This window comes from Etheostoma spectabile, unplaced genomic scaffold (assembly GCF_008692095.1).
Source record: "Etheostoma spectabile isolate EspeVRDwgs_2016 unplaced genomic scaffold, UIUC_Espe_1.0 scaffold302, whole genome shotgun sequence".
Lineage (NCBI taxonomy): Eukaryota > Metazoa > Chordata > Actinopteri > Perciformes > Percidae > Etheostoma > Etheostoma spectabile.
Window position 1 is genome coordinate 684,018 of NW_022605581.1, and position 17,595 is coordinate 701,612.

The window sequence follows — 17,595 nt, forward strand, 5'->3', positions numbered from 1 at the left end:
CGGGTCTCGGGGGCAGCAGCTCCAGCATGGGACCCCGAACCTCCCTTTCCCGAGCCACATCAACCAGCTCCGACTGGGATGGGGTCAAATTTGACCCGAAGACCAGAAGGGTTAAAGAGGACACTAAGTACAACCCATTTGAACTATGCGCCTTGTGCAAGGACCCTTTTTTTTAGCCGTCCAACTAGCTGAAGTGGATTTGGACGCGCCCTAAACGCACCTGCGCCAGGCGCTTCGCACCGTGCACTCAGATTGTTCCAATAGGGCCCTGAGCCTCACAACAGCGTTATCTCGGGTCTATCTTATGGATTTGTTGAATTGTCTGCCTCAAAGTTCAATAAGTTTCATCTTTGACCTCATTTGTCAATGGCCTAGCAATGTGCTCACAAATATGTCTTTCCCACCAAGGTAGTTCTGGTGCTGGTTCGGAGTCAGTACCAAATATCGAACCGGTTCTTTGCTTTTCCACACAAAAAAACCTGGCTCTGGGCCAAGAAAACAGGTTCCAACTCCGCACCAACATAGCGCTGGTCTAGAGATAAGAACTGGTTACGTCAGGTGCTAGGGGCGGGGTTATCATGACGTTCCAAAAAAAAAACTTCTGGCCGCCATTTTGAAAACCCCGGTAAGCTGTTAACCACAGAGAGCTGTTAATGTTAGCTCTGGACATGGATGGGAAACCAGAACCACCGTGGTCTGGGGAGGAAACCAGAACCACCGTGGTCTGGGGAGGAAACCAGAACCACCGTGGTCTGGGGAGGAAACCAACGGTCTGCTGGCTCTCAGGCTGGGGAAGATCCAGCTGGATCTTAGAGAACTGGCGAGTAGAACCAGCACCGAACTGACACCAGCACCAGAACCAGAACCAGCACCTGCTTAGCCTTGGTGGAAAAGACATAAATGAGACACAGTTGACTCTGTTACCTATAACGGGACCAGTGATGGACGACGTTCCCAATCTTTGTTCATAGTTGGGTTTTTACTTAACTCATTCTCCAAAGGACAATCGTTTTCAGTGCAATGTTTTACGGAAATACAGTCTTCGCTTGGCTTGTTGTTTAAATTTCCCGGCACTCATTGCTGACGTAAACCCTGTCAAGCTGTGCTCCACCTCCACAGAGGGCCTGAAGGTACCTCCCAGTACCCGCTCACCCTACATGACCAAGGGGTGATTCCTGGGAAGAGCAAAAACCTAAACGCCACCTCCAGTTATTGGCTCCATACATCGTCACAAAGCACACTCTTTGATCCCGACCAAATGTCACGACATTTGGAACGCTCCGTCTCTAAAGTGCAGCCAAGCACAGGCCGAGTGGATGGAAATGGCTTCCACACACACACACAGGCATTTGACTCAACAAAAGATGACTTTACTCTGAATCTCTCAGAGGAATTACACTGTAGGAAGTTTGATGCCGTGTTTTTATGAGGTTGCATGTAGTGTCGTCTTTATTATCATACAATATTAACTTGAAACACTCCTTTCCATTTGAGAAGAGAAGGCAGATAAAAGTTGCCTGGAGCTGTCTGCCACACACACACACACACACACACACACACACACACACACACACACACACCACCCCAAAACACACACACACACAACCACACACACACACACACACACACACACACACACACACACACCACACACACACACACACACACACACACACACACACACACACTTCTATTCTGCGAGATGGTCTTGGGCTCCAGACATTCAAGGGCCAAATAAATAAGAACGCACATGAAAGACTGACACAATACTGTAGGATGGAGGTGGATGATGTCATTTACACACCACACACACACACACACACACACACACACACACACACACACACACAGAAACCCAGTACAATGCTCTCATCTCATTTTTTTTTTGTTCCCAGACATGAGAACCTGAGAGGTGTTTATGAAAGGAGAGAAAGGGAGAGACCGCCATGTGATGAAAGAAAAGAGAGAAAGTGTTGTTTGTCCCCATAATGCTTCTCTGTTGCCGCGAGGTCACAGCCGGGGCGTCCAAGACCCCCTGTCTAAAAGCTTCCTCCTCCTCCTCCTCCTCCTCCTCCTCTTCCTCCCTCTCTCCGTCCAAGGAGAGTATCCCATGTCCCATCCCTCCATCACTGCACAACAACAGACTGCTTCACTAACACCACATTACCCTGCACTCAGTTTTACCTCTCAAATGGACGAGAGAGTCCAATCGTGCTAATGTCCTGCTGTCTTCTTAACCACTCAACTTGAAGCCTGGGATGCATGGACATACCTGACTGGTTTTGGATTCATTTCCTATTACGTTTAAGTGATTAGTAGTCTAAATAGACAAGGTCTCAAATACGGGATTGATCCGGTGTTGCCGGTAATTCCGCTGGATGTTCCTCTTTTTCCGCGAGATGTCCGTCCCCTTCTTCTGTCTCTGTGCTGGCGTTCTAACCTCCGGTGGATTTCTGAGGACTATGGTTCCCTGGTCCTCAGATCTCTGCAGGGTACATCCAGACAGCTAGCTAGACTATCTGTCCAATCTGAGGACTATGGTTACCTGGTCCTCAGGTCTCTGCAGGGTAAATCCAGACAGCTAGCTAGACTATCTGTCCAATCTGAGGACTATGGTTACCTGGTCCTCAGGTCTCTGCAGGGTAAATCCAGACAGCGAGCTAGACTATCTGTCCAATCTGAGGACTATGGTTACCTGGTCCTCAGATCTCTGCAGGGTAAATCCAGACAGCTAGCTAGACTATCTGTCCAATCTGAGGACTATGGTTACCTGGTCCTCAGATCTCTGCAGGGTAAATCCAGACAGTTAGCTAGACTATCTGTCCAATCTGAGGACTATGGTTACCTGGTCCTCAGGTCTCTGCAGGGTAAATCCAGACAGCTAACTAGACTATTTGAATGGTTAATATTAATTAATAAGTGGTTACACCAAAAGTCTCCACTAAAAAGCAAAATTAGCAATATTTGGATCTCAGCTCACTGAAAGTCATAATTCCAACAAGACCACAATGTGGACACGTCAAAGTGACAACTAGAGCGCCATAGCAACCATAATACAGGACTCGATATAGATGCATTGGACCATAATTGCACTTAATGCGACAGGATTTGTGACAATGTGTGGTTCAGTGCACACTCCATCTACCACTGCAGCTCGGGTTAACATATTCATTTTAATGGTTTTGACAACACATCCCCATAACTCAAGTCAAGATTGTGCTATAGCCAAAAGCCAAGACAGACAGACTGACACACGGGCGGCTGCAGAGGGACGGGTGCAGAGCTCAACCCGGGTGTTACTGGTCTCAGATCAGCGCATACACAGGTAGCTAGTCCAGAAGCATTACTCATGTATCTGCATTAGCAGAGCATGAGACCTGATGAAACTTTAATGATCGCTGTGGGGAAATGGGGTCACCGCCGGAATCTGTTAATGGAAATATGAGAATGAGAATTAGGCGCAATGTAAAATAACGGGACAAATTATGGAAATGAATCACACAAAACGCAGAAAGAACAGCATGGTGAGCAATGCCATTTAAAGGGGCACACCAATGATTTAGTTTTGCACTCGCATACATTTAGGGGACTCACAAGAGACAATGCAGAAAGAAAGAAAGAAAGAAAGAGAAAGATGACATATTAAGCTCCAAAATAGCTGGATCCTGCACTTCTCTTTGCGTCTTTCTCTTCTTTAGACCCCCCCTGCCTGGTAGACGGCCATGTTTTTTCAACCTAATGTGCTTAGTTATTAAGACAGGCAGGGCTGTCTGCAACTCCTCTGCTCACATTGTTGTATCTATACAATACACAACTTTGTTCAATCCTTTTCTTTTCTTTGTTCAACCATGTTTTTATAATTCAATTCAATTTTACTTATAGTATGAAATTAAATTTCGAAACACTTTACAGATAGAGTAAGAGTCCCAATAATTCTAGTAATTCCTCCAAGAGCAAGCATGGTGAAAGATAAGATAATACAGATCCATTTATTTAGGTACAGTGCCTTGATTTCTGTTTTCTAATCTGAAAATGGATCCTATCCCACCGACACCACCCACATGCTGCCATTACCAACAAAACAAAAGGAGGATGAGGTTGAGAGAGGGAGCAATTCCCACTTTGTGTGACGCTCACATCAGGTATCAGAGCTGTTAGGGCCTTATATTGTCTGGGAGGAGAGGGTTCAACAACAATGAATCCCATATTTTATGGAATGTGTCAGTTGATCCTCTTGAGAAATACTTTTCTTTTCTAATTTCAGGAAGAGCATCAGGTTGTCAGCCAGGCTGATGTATACGGTGGTTTAGGAGATGTCCACTCACGCGCTGTCCTTCTACGAGCTAACAGGGAGGCAAAAGCAAACGTGTTTCTCTTATTTAGTGGTCATTAAGACCTCACTTACTGATGCAGCAACAATGGCAGTTTCTGCATTCAGCCTCACATCAGTGTCAAACGCTTCAGTTTTGCAAACCATTGACCAAAAGTCTCTTAAATTTGGACAAGTCCAAAACAAATGAGCCCTGTCGGCTGAAGTAGAATGACAGCGGTCACACCTGTCATCAATGTCTGGGTACATTTTGGACAGTTCTGATTTAATATGATAAATATGGTGAAAGACTTTAAACTGTATCAGGTTAATGTGCCATTAACTCTACTCTGAGCACAGTCCCAGGTTGTGTCAGATATGTCCATCTCAAGTTCTGATTTTATTTAATGACACCTTTTGAAAAGAAAAAATTGTGTTGGATAGACCTGAAAGAAACCTGAAACCTGGCCTTCACAGGGAACAGGAGTTTGTAAGATATTGTCCAACTCTGAATTTACTGGTAATGCTGGAAAGGTTGAGCTCCATGTTTGGCTATGATAACGGACCTGAGAATATCTAAATAAATCGGACCGTTGTAGTTTACAGTTTTTAATAAGATCACTAAAGCTGCCAAAAAGACCATCTATATGAAAGTCACTACATCTAATAAGACCAACTTTATTAATCTAATCTGGCTGCAAGAAAGAGGTGGTTATTGGACATAGGGCTACACACAGAGAAAGTCAAGAAATTTCAAGTGTTGCCTAAATTGTGCCAAATGTCTCGAAGGGGAACGAAAAAGCCCACGAGGGGGGTGCACGAGGAAACCCAAGAGGGGGCGCACGAGGGGGCGCACGAGGAAACCCAAGAGGGGTCGCAAAAAAGCCCCCAAAAAGTACAATGTACTACACGGTTTGAAGTATGCTGTGAAGGTGAGAAAGCGTGCTGACTTTTTCGATATCCGTGTGGTTTGGCAACTCCACGGCTCAGCAGAGAAAGCAGCTGGACCCAATTTTCCGCACTGCCTCAAGGATCACTAACTGTAAACTCACCAATTTCAGAAATGGATTTAATCTGCACTCAGTGGAAGGGACTGAACATCTTCCAAGACCCCACACACCCTCCTAACGCTCTCCAGGGGACTCTCCCATCAGGGCAAAGACTAAAATCTATTAAATCTAAAACTTGATAATGTTGCTGTTTCTGTGTTTCTTATTGCATAGCTGATAGATGTGCATATTGTCTAATATTACTCGTGCGACATCTTGATATTCAAGTTAGGAAATTGCACACTGCATCAAATTCCTAGCAACAGAGTTACATGGCAATAACGTATTGAATCTTGAATCATACCTCACGTGTTGATCAATCTAGACTGTTGCCTATGCCAAGGAGGTCATATTTGTAGTCCAGTTTGCCTAAAACCTGGTGGAAGGGTGTAGCACAGGTCGAGGAAGAACCCGTTCAATGAAGCAAATCTGAATCAGATGCACTTTTTTAGTTTTTTTAAAATATGAGAAAGGGCCTGTGGCCTTGGCGAGGGTCTACAACTGTCTGAGAGCCTTCTAGTTGGGTCTACAACTGTCTGAGAGCCTTCTAGTTGATGAAGCGTTTAAGGGACAAGGTGGAGGTCGATCATATGCTACATGCACACAGCTACGGGACAGTGTTTCTTCTCTGTGTAACCAGTGCTGTAATGTTACCTCCAGGACTTTTCCAGTGATGTACTTCTTGCAGCTCTCGCACTGGATGCCGAACATGGCGTGGTAGTCCATCTCGCAGTACGGGATCCCGTCCCTAGCAGATCAGAACAACACAGGACAGGGCGGCAGGTCAGCGTTAGCACAGAGCAGCAAGTACACGTCACAGAGCCTCAGAGTCCACGCTGACAGTACCCTGTCTGAGCCGTTAGCACCCTGTCTGAGCCCACAGCACCGTGTCTGAGCCCACAGTACCCTGTCTGAGCTAACAGCCCACTGTCTGAGCCCAGAGCACCCTGTCTAAGACCACTTCACCCTGTCTGAGCCCACAGCACCCTGTCTGACCTAACAGTGTCTTGTATGAGCCCAGAGCACCCTGGCTGAGTCCACAGCCCCCTGTCTGAGCCCACAGCACCTTATAGAAGCCCACAGCACCCTGTGTGGGCCCACAGAACCCTGTCTGAGCCCACAGCACCTTATAGAAGCGCACAGCACCCTGTGTGGGCCCACAGAACCCTGTCTGAGTCCACAGCACCCTATAGAAGCCCACAACACCCTGTCTGAGCCCACAGCCCCCTGTCTGAGCCCACAGCACCCGGTCTGGCCAGCACCTTTCTGAGCCGCAAACGAGCCCCTGTCTGAGCCCACGCACCTGTCTAGGCCACACACCTGCTGACCCACTACCCTGTCTGGGCCCACAGCACCCTGTCGGCCAAGCACCTGTCTGAGCCCACAGCCACCCTGGCTGATCCCACACACCCTGTCTGAGCCCACAGCACCCTGTCTGGGCCCACAACCTGTCTTGGCCACAGCACCCTGTCTGAGCCCCAGCACCCTGTCTGAGCCCACCCCCTGTCTGATACAGCAACCCTGTCTGAGTTAGCACACCCTGTCTGAGCCACACACGCCCCCTGCTGAGTAACACTCACCCGTGACTGAGCCCACAGCACCCTGCTGAGTAACAGCACCCTGTCTGAGTACAGCACCCTGTCTGAGTTAACAGCACCCTGTCTGAGTTACACACCCTGTCTGAATCCCACAGCACCCTGTCTGAACCCACGCACCCTTCTGAACCATACCCTTCTGAACCCACAGCACCCTGTCTGAGCCCACAACACCCTGTCTGAGCCCACAGCACCCTGTCTGAGCCCACAGCACCCTGTCTGAGCCCACAGCACCCTGTCTGAGCCCACAGCACCCTGTCTGAGCCCACAGCACCCTGTCTGAGCCCACAGCACCCTGTCTGAGCCCACAGCACCCTGTCTGAGCCCACAGCACCCTGTCTGAGCCCACACACCTATCTGAGTTACACACCCCTGTCGAGCCCACGCACCCTGTCTAGTTAACACCCCTGTCTGAGCCCACGCACCCTGTCTGAGCCCACACACCCTCTGAGTTAACAGCACCGACTGACCCACAGCCCCTGTCTGAGCCCACAGCCACCCTGTCTGAGCCCACAGCACCTGTCTGAGCCCACGCCCCTGCTGAGTTAACAACACCCTGTCCTGAGCCCACAGCACCCTGTCTGAGCTACACGCACTCTGTCTGAGCCCACAGCACCCTCGACCGCTGAGCACCTGACTTGAGCCACAGCACCCTGTCTGAGCCCACAGCACCCTGTCTGAGCCCACAGCACCCTGTCTGAGTTAACAACACCCTGTCTGAGCCCACAGCACCCTGTCTGAGCCCACAGCACCCTATCTGAGTTAACAACACCCTGTCTGAGCCCACAGCACCCTGTCTGAGTTAACAGCACCCTGTCTGACCCACAGCACCCTTCTGTTAACAACACCCTTCTGACCACAGCACCCGTCTGAGTTCCAAACACCCTGTCTGAGCCCACAGAACCCTGTCTGAGTTACACAGCACCCTGTCTAAAACCCACAGCACCCTGTCTGAGCCACAGCACCCAGTCTGAGTTACACACCCTGCTGAGCCCACAGCACCCTGTCTGAGCCCACAGCACCCTATCTGAGTTAACAACACCCTGTCTGAGCCCACAGCACCTACTGTAGTTAACAACACCCTGTCTAGCCCCAGCACCCTATCTGAGTTACACCCTTCTGATCCTGGCCCACAGCACCCTGTCTGAGCCCACAGCACCCTGTCTGAGCCCACAGCACCCGGGCTAAGTTAACTTCGTAACTGCTTCGAACAATTGTATTTCCTTTTGCATCTCTATTATCCTTATATATTTAACATATGTTTTTTCTGAATGTTTTCTTGCTTTTATATATTGTTTTATGGTTGTACGTTCTGTGTTGTTGTTCTGTATTTGTCTTTGGAATGTGATTCATAGACATTGGAAATGAGGGTCGCCCTCATCTCTCAAGGAAAAATCCATGTTGAATGACTGAATAAAGATGCCATACTGACTTACTTGCTGATGTACTCGGCGTTGAGCACCTTGTTGCAGACTTTACATTTGAAGCAGCCCAGGTGCCAGTGCTTGTCCAGCGCTACGAGAGACTGTTCATTCTTAAACTCCTTCCCACAGCCGCAGCAGTCTGCACACAGACGACAAGTTAGATCAGAGGGGATTCTTTTTTTTTTTTTAGTATACAGCCGAAAGTTATGAGAAAAGTAACATTACATACAAAATAAAAAACGGGCCTCTGACTCAGCTTTAAAACTGGATTTTCAGTTACTATTGGCGTTCCTGTTTTCTGCTGAAACATAGTAAACTGGCTACGCACGTCAGAGACAGACATTAATACAAGACAAATTATTTCCAACTGAAAACAATACAGTTACATAAGGACGAGACATTTCACAAGAATAGACTGGGCTAGATAGACACGGACAGTGCAAACAAGGCTTGGATACATACAAAACTATTCATTATGAGTGCAAGTGTAACTGTTGATAAGGAGCTGGTTTGGCCTTTTTGAATATGTGAATGGTGATATATGTCTGATGTACATGTATAAAAAAAAGATTTCTGACCAAAGTTGTTTTGTATGGGGGAACTGGGATAAGGTCGCTCGCGAGACCGACTATGAAGGGCCCTGGTCCACTCGGCCGCTGGGATGGGCCGTACGCTAGGAGGCGACTGGTCTCACGTGGGGTCGGGCGCCGCGAGACCGACCTAGTGAGGCGACCTGGTCTACGCGGGTGTGGTCGGCCGCGAGACCGACCTAGGTGAGGGACCTGGTCTCGCGTGGGTCGGGCCCGCGAGACACGACCTAGTGAGGCAAGGTGTCCGCTTGGTCGGGCCCGTGAGACCGACTAGTGAGGCGACCTGGTCCTCGCGTGGTGGGCCGCTGAGACCGCACCTAGTGAGGCGACCTGGTCTCGCCGGGGTCGGCCAGGCAAGAGTCGACTACGTGAGGCCGGCACTGTTCCACGTGGCCCCGCCGACCCGCATGGAGCTGCGGGAGTGGTCCCGCGAGCCGACTATAGGCACTCTGTCGGCCCGTGGGGCGGGGTGAACGCTATGAGGCGACCCGAGTCTTCGTCGATGGGTCGGGGCGACCTGTCCCTTGCAGTGAGGGCCTGGTCGCCCCGCTGTGTGGCCGGACCGACCTAGTGAGGCGACCGGTCTCGCGTGGGTCGGGCCGTGAGGGGAGATTCCTGTGCCGACCTAGTGAGGCGGGACCTGTCTTGCGTGGGTCGGGCCCCCGCCATGAGACCGACCTAGTGAGGCTACCTGGCTCTCAGTGGGCGTCGGGCCAGCGAGTACCCGACCTAGTGAGGGCGACTGGTCTCGCGTGGGTCGGGCCCGCTGAGACCGACCTAGTGAGGCGACCTGTCTCCCGGGGTCGGCCGAGACGACCGTGAGGGGTGCGCTGTCCCGAACATCGCTGAGTGGGCGGACCTGGTCTCACGTGGAGTTGGCCCGGCGAACGTGGGGGGGGATCACGACCTAGTGCGGCGAACTGGGTATCAAGAGGGTCGGGGCCAGCGATGTAATCCACCTTAGTGATTGGCGAACTGGTGCTCTGGTGGGTCGGGTGCGGTGATGGACCGACCTGTCGACGGAGACCTGGTATCAATGTGGGTAGGCGCCAGCAGATGGACAGACCAGTGAGGCGACATGGGTCGACGTGGGTCGGTGTGCTCGCCGGGAGATAGTAATATTAGTGAAGGGCGACATGGTCAGGCGTGGGGGGAGTCGCGGTGAGGAGGCGCCAGGTGTAGGCGACCTGGGGTCTCGCGTGTGTCGGGACCGACTCGAGATTGTTGGCCGACATAGTGAGGGCGAACACCTGTCTCTACGAGGTGGAGTGGGCGGCCCGCTGTTGACTAGATCCGTACCTATGAGGCGACCTTGGTCAAACGCGGTTGGTGTCGGGCCCAGCGATGGGAGCAGGACACCTAGGAGTGGGACCGGCTCACGTGGTGGGCCGAGAGGAGCCACAAGTGAGGCGACCTGTCTTCAACGTGGGTCGGGCCACGCGGATATGGACCGACCTAGTGAGTGCGGACCTGGTCTCGCGTCGGGTGGCCGCAGGGGGTGTTGGCGGATCCGACCTAGTTGAGGCGACTGGGTCTCACAGTGGGTCGGGCCAGCGAGGACAGACCTAGTGAAGGGCGACCTGGTCTCGCGTGGGTCGGGCACCGCAGACGATCCGACCTAGTGAGGCGACCTGGTTCACGGGGGTCGGCGCATGCGAGGGTACGGGGGACCGACCTAGTGAGGCGCGACCTGGTCTCGCGTGGTCGGGCCAGCGGAGACCGAACCTAGTGAGGACGACCGGTCTCGCACGTGGGTCGGGATGCCATGCGGAGGGATTCGATACATATGATGAGCCGAACACTGGTTTCTCAAAGTGGGTGCGGGCCAGGCGAGGGATCTAAGACATTAGTGAGGGCGACTGGTTCTCGGCGGTGGGTCGGGGGCCAGCGGATAGATTCCGACCTAGGAGGCGACATGGGTATCAGTGGGGTCGGCTGCCAGACGAGATCCGGAAACTAGTGGAGCGGCGATGTGGTACTCAGGTGGGGTCTTAGGGCAGCGAGATTTTCTCTTTTTTTTTTTTTTTGCTTATGGTTCCGACTAGGGAGGAACCTGGTCTAGCTTGGGCGGTGCGTACCCGCAATGGGGTGCGATAGGTAGCCTCCGACCGAGGATGTGGTGACTCTGGTCTCGCGGTTTTCTGGGGCGTGGGCACGAGGAGACGACCTAGTGAGGCGAACTGGTCTAGCGGGCGGGCAGCGAGGATCCGACCCAGTGAGGCGGACCTTGTCTCGCGGGGTCGGCCCGCGGATGTGGAGGATCAGACCTGAGGGAGGCGACCTGGTTCTCCCGTGGGCGGAAATAGAAGATGCAAACAAAGTGCGGTAGGGCGGTATTTCGGGATGAAAAGTGGCTCTATCGTTGACTTCCTCAGCGTGGAAGAGTTCTCCCAACAGTACCTTTTCCTTTCATTAAACCAAAATGATGAAATCAACAGTGGACATTTTGGTGGAACGCAATTTAAGAGAGTGCCAATTTAAGGGATGGAACAGAACCTTATGATAACAAGGAGCGTTTGCAGGGTACACAAGTGTCCTCTGAGCATGATGGTTGCTTTGAGACAGTCACAGAAAGACAGAGACACAAACAAAGCACTGACTGTGGACGGCCTGTATGGGTGCAGGGCTGTTGGCAGGGAGAGGCTGGGTACATTTTTGGCAGATGCACTCCTTCCCGTTAAATGTCACCCGGTCGCCGGCAGGGAAAGGTTGTCTATAAAAACAGAGAACAGACAGAACATCAGAGGAGGGCTTCGACTGATACAGATTGTGCATTTTAGACAATATCGGACACAACTGATTTATAAAACGCTGCCACAGCTGAATTACTTCTCTGATCTGACATATAAAGTCAAAACAATATCAGTATTCTGATGATGAGATTAAGATTAATGTGCTGTATTTGTACTTAGAAGAAATTCTTTATTGGGAATAATCCCTCGAGGGGGTCCTTAAAGGCAAAGAAAATACACAGTACATTCACATTTAGACAAGACAATTAACAAAACAGCTTGAGGGGAATAATAATAAAAAAAGAAAAATAAATAAATAAAAATATACACCCCAAACATACGCACATACTGACAAACAAAAACAAAAACAAAAGCTCTCCATCACACCAAAATCACCCATATCCTTCCCATTCCAACCGATAAATATTAAACAATAAAACAGTTAAAGTTAATAATAATAACAGTTTGAGAAAATAAATTAAAAAAAATAATATACGTATAGTATGTACAAATATACACACATAAATATACATGCGCACGTACGTATACACAGTTACTTACACAAATATATTCATATATACACACACACACACACACAAATACATACTGTACATGTACATACATATAAACAAACCAAAACATTAAAAAAAAAAAAATCAAGTATAAGTATCAATTATGAATATCAAGTATGAGAAAAACAACTTCATTTTAATTGATTAGTTCTGTATTTATTAGTTTGTGTTTTAATTTATTATTTTGAATCAGGCACATTTCGAGATATTGAGTTTCTGAGAATAAGCCTTAAATTACCCATTGTGTGTAAGTTGTTACCCTGACCCTAAGTTTTATTACATTTATTTTTAATTCGGCAAACAGTGTGAAGACACGTTGGTATCTCGATGGTCCAAATGATTTTTCTTACCTCAAACAAAAGGCATTTCTGAGATAATACAGAGTGGTAAATAGCAGTGTCATCTGCATAAAAGCGGATATGTGTATGGTGTGGAACATGTGCACCAGGCCCTTTCTAAGACTGGTAAAACGGTGTGGCCCAGGAACTGAACTGCGAGGGGACCGCTTGGTCACATTTGGAGACCGCTTCAGCAGCACTTATTGTGTTCTGCTCCATAAAGAGTGCTCTTCCAACTTTGGATCTTGTGTTTTTCTGTTTCAACGTGGCGAAAAACTACGTACAAAACTAGCCCATTGAAGAACTGGTTTCTCCAGTTTTGTGTGGAAGAACGTGAACGGGCTGCACGGAGACCTGCCCTGCATCCCGATCCAGCACGCCTGGGATTATTATCAGTGTTGGACCTCTGACCCTAACCCTAACTATGCTTTTGTGGCCAAATAGCAGCAAATATCTCCCCTCCGACTGTGCAATACTGTTATACTGTTATATAATACCTCAAAGGACACTGGAATCTGTGCAATTTCACACAGTGCAATATTTATTAATTTGTTACTACTTATCTACTTTCACACAATGTGTATCAAAAGCTATTTTATATATGTATCTAGTGGCTCTCCCAACTCAGGACACCCCCCCCCCCCCTCTCTTTTTTCTCTGCACTACCTACACTTTATATTTTTGACTTTATATTTTAGATATTTTGTATTGTTATTGTTGTAAAGGGATTGCTTCAATCTCGTTGCACAGGTACTGTGTACTTGTGTATAATGACAATAAAAGCATTCTATCTATTCTACCTATATCCGCAGCCAGGTTCCAACACTTGGAGGAAAGGATTTTCAGAAGAGTGGAGTGTGTTCAGGGTTTTCTCCCTAAAAACGTTTGAGGATGATATTGTATATTATAACACCAAATCCCATAGAAACATGAGTAAAATGTTAAATCAATCTGAAACAGATTTACCACAGAGCAGGACCACGGCACAGTTGCTTCAGTCCAGATCCATATCAAATTTGTTTGTTATAATTCTATCATAGGCTTGAAACTGAACTCAGTTAGATGGATTGTTTATGTGATATGTCAGTGTATCCGTATTGAATATGTGACCTGACCCCCTTATGATGGTGGACTACAGGCAATGTGTCTGTACAGATAGAGGGAGATAAATTCAGTGGAGGAGTGCATGCAGACAGACCGTGAAAAACAGAGCTGGATGACTCTGAATGAATGAATTGTTAATGATCAATAACCTGACCATCACACACACACACACGCACGCACTCACGCACACACACACACACGCACACACACACACACACACACACACACACAGTATTTGACCTATTTCTACATTCCGCAGAATAAGCCTGTGTGTTTTGCCGCCACAAAAGCAATATTTGTTAGAAGAGGAGTTTGATGATCACATTACAAACCCCAAATGCCACACTGGAACATTCTGAAAGAGGGCTCAGGTTGGGGGTTACAGAGGGATGATACACACACACACACACACACACGCACACACACACGCACACGCACACGCACACGCACACAGAAACCTCTAGTTCAAAAGGCTGTGGGAATGGGTTAGGTGGCCAACTGAATGGAACATCCTAAATCAGAGAAAGTCATGTTTTCTAGCTTGGTCCAAAGATGTGTTCTACCAAACTTGGTGATATTTGGTCAAAATGTGAAATACAATGAATAAAACAAATAAACTGGTGGATTTTTTTGGGCGTGGCCTATACGGATAGATCAGTCTTGACCCCCCCAGACTCCAGAAAAAAAAATAGTTTTTGAGACTCACGGCTCAAAAGTGAATGGCCAAAACGTAAAGTTTGTTAGCGCCACCATCTGGCCAGATTGCACCAAATTCGACACGAAGCAAGTGATTGGGACCCCCCCCCCCACACAAGTACATAAAACTGTATGCCTACGGTATACAGATTTACGTACTTGTAGATGCTGATGTGTGTAAAGAACACACTGCTATTGCAGTATTTTCCTGAAAATGATTTTGTATTTCAGTTTTGAAGATTTAGTCATGGGGGAAGAGCGAGCAGGGGTCGGCCAACCAGCTGATGATGACACGGAGGTTTAGGGTTACAATAAAACTATATGATGTGACATTTTAGTGTGTTCAAGACCTTGTATTGCTGTAATGGTTTAAGACATGCAGGCCTGTAAGGACCTAAAGAAACCCTGGACCCTGGAAAAAAAGGGCTCTGACCAACAAAAAGTACCACATGTGGTTTAGAATTTTAATACTTGAATAAAAATCTTTTTCTACATTTCATTTCAGGTGTTTTTTAATGTAAATTTGGATTAAAGCTAAACAGGTTGAAGTAGAGATGGCGATGTTTCTCAAATTCCAATGTCGGAAATGGGGCTTTCAAAAGCTCTTTGCTGAAAAACTGAAGAACATCCACTGTACGTGACACGTGAAGTACTGTGTACATGTGCTTTGGACCCTGCTTCCCACGTCTGTTCCTTACTTGCAGGAGGCGCAGACGAAGCAGCGGGGGTGGTAGGTCTTCCCCAGGGCCGACACCACCTCCCCCTCTATGAAGTCCTGGCAGCTGAAGCAGCGGGTCCCGTACAGCCGCTGGTAGTCCAGGGTGCAGATGTACTCCCCCTGCCGCACGAAGAAACCCCCCTGGGCCAGTTCAGCTCCACATACTGCCATGATGGAGGGGGGGAGGGGTATGGGAAGGAGAGAGGGAAAACGGAAGGACGTACAGAAGAAGGAAAGAAGAAGACAGGTTAGGTAAAATTGATAACTGAACACATTTTCTTTTTAGTCAGTTAACCCTGGGGGCCCTGAGGCCATTTTTACAGTTTAACATCCTTCTGGATTTATTTTATAAAAAAGCTTGTAAAACATCAACCCTGTTGTCTACAGTCGAGATATGAACATCTTTTTTTTTAGGACAAACTGGGTTATTAGAATATTTGGGTTGCAGTGAGGTCACTTGCATGTTAAAAATGGTTGTAGGGCCTTAAAGATAAATAAATAGATAAGTAAAACCTAAGCCAATAATCATTATAACTTATACAGTTGACAAAATACATACATTTTTTCCAAAAAAGTCCAGACGGTTGGCTCACAGTTGAGCAATTTTTAACTTACTGCCATATAAAACCATCAGAATGTCAATAGTTAGTGGATAACCTATACCGCGCACAGCAAGTGTTTATACAAGCAGCATCTGGATGTGCGGTAATAATTGCCTGATTTGATGGCCTGTCCAAATAGTCTATTAGGCAGGGTTTGTTGTGTCCCCTCGGTGGCCTTGCCATAAACAATAGGGGTTGCCATATGTATCTCCCAGTATGATGCATGTACTCCGTCAAACATAGACCGGCAGGACCGTAGAGACTAGACGGGAGGACAGAAGGTCCAGCGGCAGAAATGTAGTCCAAAACGGCGATGCACCGTAGGATATCTCTCAAATTGGACACAATCTTGGATATAACAGTATGGTATTTTAAAGCCAAAGAGGCTTGAAGTTCCAGGCTGGATAGAAACCCCCCGTAGAGGCTAGAAAGACCCGGAAAAGAGACCGCCGTAAAGCCGAAAAACGTCAGATTTAAACGAAACCGAAAGTGAGTAATCGCTTTATGGTTCAAAAGTTATTAAACGATGATCAGAGGTGCTATTTTTTTTACTCCTGGGCGAGTGTCTCGGGCCCAGAGGGTTATTAAAGGCATTTCGCATGGTGTTATGTCTCTAGTGTTGTTACTCAGTGAGAGGCGGGTAGTAACAAGTTACATTTACTCGAGTACGTTTTTGAAAACATTGTACTTCTAGGAGGAGTAGTTCTAAATCACTATACTTTTAACGTTTACTTGAATAGACATGTGAAGAAGAAACTGTCTTCCCCTGCTACATTAGGCTACAATGAGCTCCACCAATCAAACGTTGTCGTGCAGTCACGTGACCTCCCTGAATCCCAGCGGCGGGACGGGTTAGCGTTACAGTCGTTGCAAAACAAAAAGATATCAGAATCAACCGTTGGCATGGCAACACAGACAAGGAGGAACACCCCCCCCCAATCAATACAACAATTTGAATTACTGTGTGTGTGTATGTGTGCGTGTGCGTGTGTGTATAGACTGCACTGTGTCTAGTCTGGCACCTAACAATACATGACAGCTACTCCAAATAATGTGGTGCATGATGTGTTGTCAGGTCCGGTGGTGAGAGTGTGTTGTGGGTGTGGTGGGCGGTAGTGCGGTGTTGGGCGTGTGTGTGGTGTGTGTTGTGTGATGGCTCGCAGAACAACCCCCATGAACACCCGATCGATAACACACAGTAACCTGGCGAACGCATGACATCACAAGCAGCCACACCCTCAGGGGAATCTAATCTGTTTTTCTTTCCAAAAAACAAGACCACTCCTGTCTTTTCGACAGAGCAGAGAGAGACGCACACACACACACCACACACCACACCACACACACAACACACACACACACACACACCACACACACAACACACACACACACACACACACACAGAGAGAACCCCTTGAATAATAAGAGTTTCTTTTACACTTCCGTAGTCCTAGTTATGTCAGAGAACAACACAAGAAAAATGTATAAGAAAGATATTTGCAGATTGTTAGACTTATGGATTCAAAAGTAATCTATCAACTAGTATCATTTAACCCTCGTGTCGTCTTCCCGTTAATCAGGATCACTTGTCCTTCCAGGTCAAAATTGAAAATTAACATTTTTTTGTGCTTTTCTAATGTTTTTGTCACTTTTTCTGATTTATTTGTCATTTTTTTTCCATGCTTTAGGGACTTTTAAAAAAAAACCTGAGCTGGTTTAATACTAATTTTACATTTATTCTTCCAATTCACGTTCAACAAACCTCTTTTATATCAAATTATACATGCCTTTTTAGTTAAAAAGGCAGAAATTATGAATTATTTTGACTGGATCCCAGATGGGTAGATGTCAAAGTTTAGTCCAGAT

General features: G+C 47.6%; 1 protein-coding gene across 16 annotated transcripts in view; it reads right to left on the reverse strand.

Annotated features, from left to right (window-relative positions):
* Nucleotides 1-17,595, reverse strand: part of ablim2 (actin binding LIM protein family, member 2) — a 123,533-nt gene that overhangs the window by 41,237 nt on the left and 64,701 nt on the right. For all 16 annotated transcript variants that reach the window (XM_032510956.1, XM_032510960.1, XM_032510958.1 and 13 more), the window contains exons 3-6: nt 15,108-15,291; nt 11,568-11,680; nt 8,390-8,516; nt 6,013-6,106 (exon numbers count right to left, since the gene is read on the reverse strand). In XM_032510956.1, the coding sequence (XP_032366847.1) occupies nt 6,013-6,106; nt 8,390-8,516; nt 11,568-11,680; nt 15,108-15,291 (518 nt within the window). The remainder of the gene's footprint in view (nt 1-6,012; nt 6,107-8,389; nt 8,517-11,567; nt 11,681-15,107; nt 15,292-17,595) is intronic.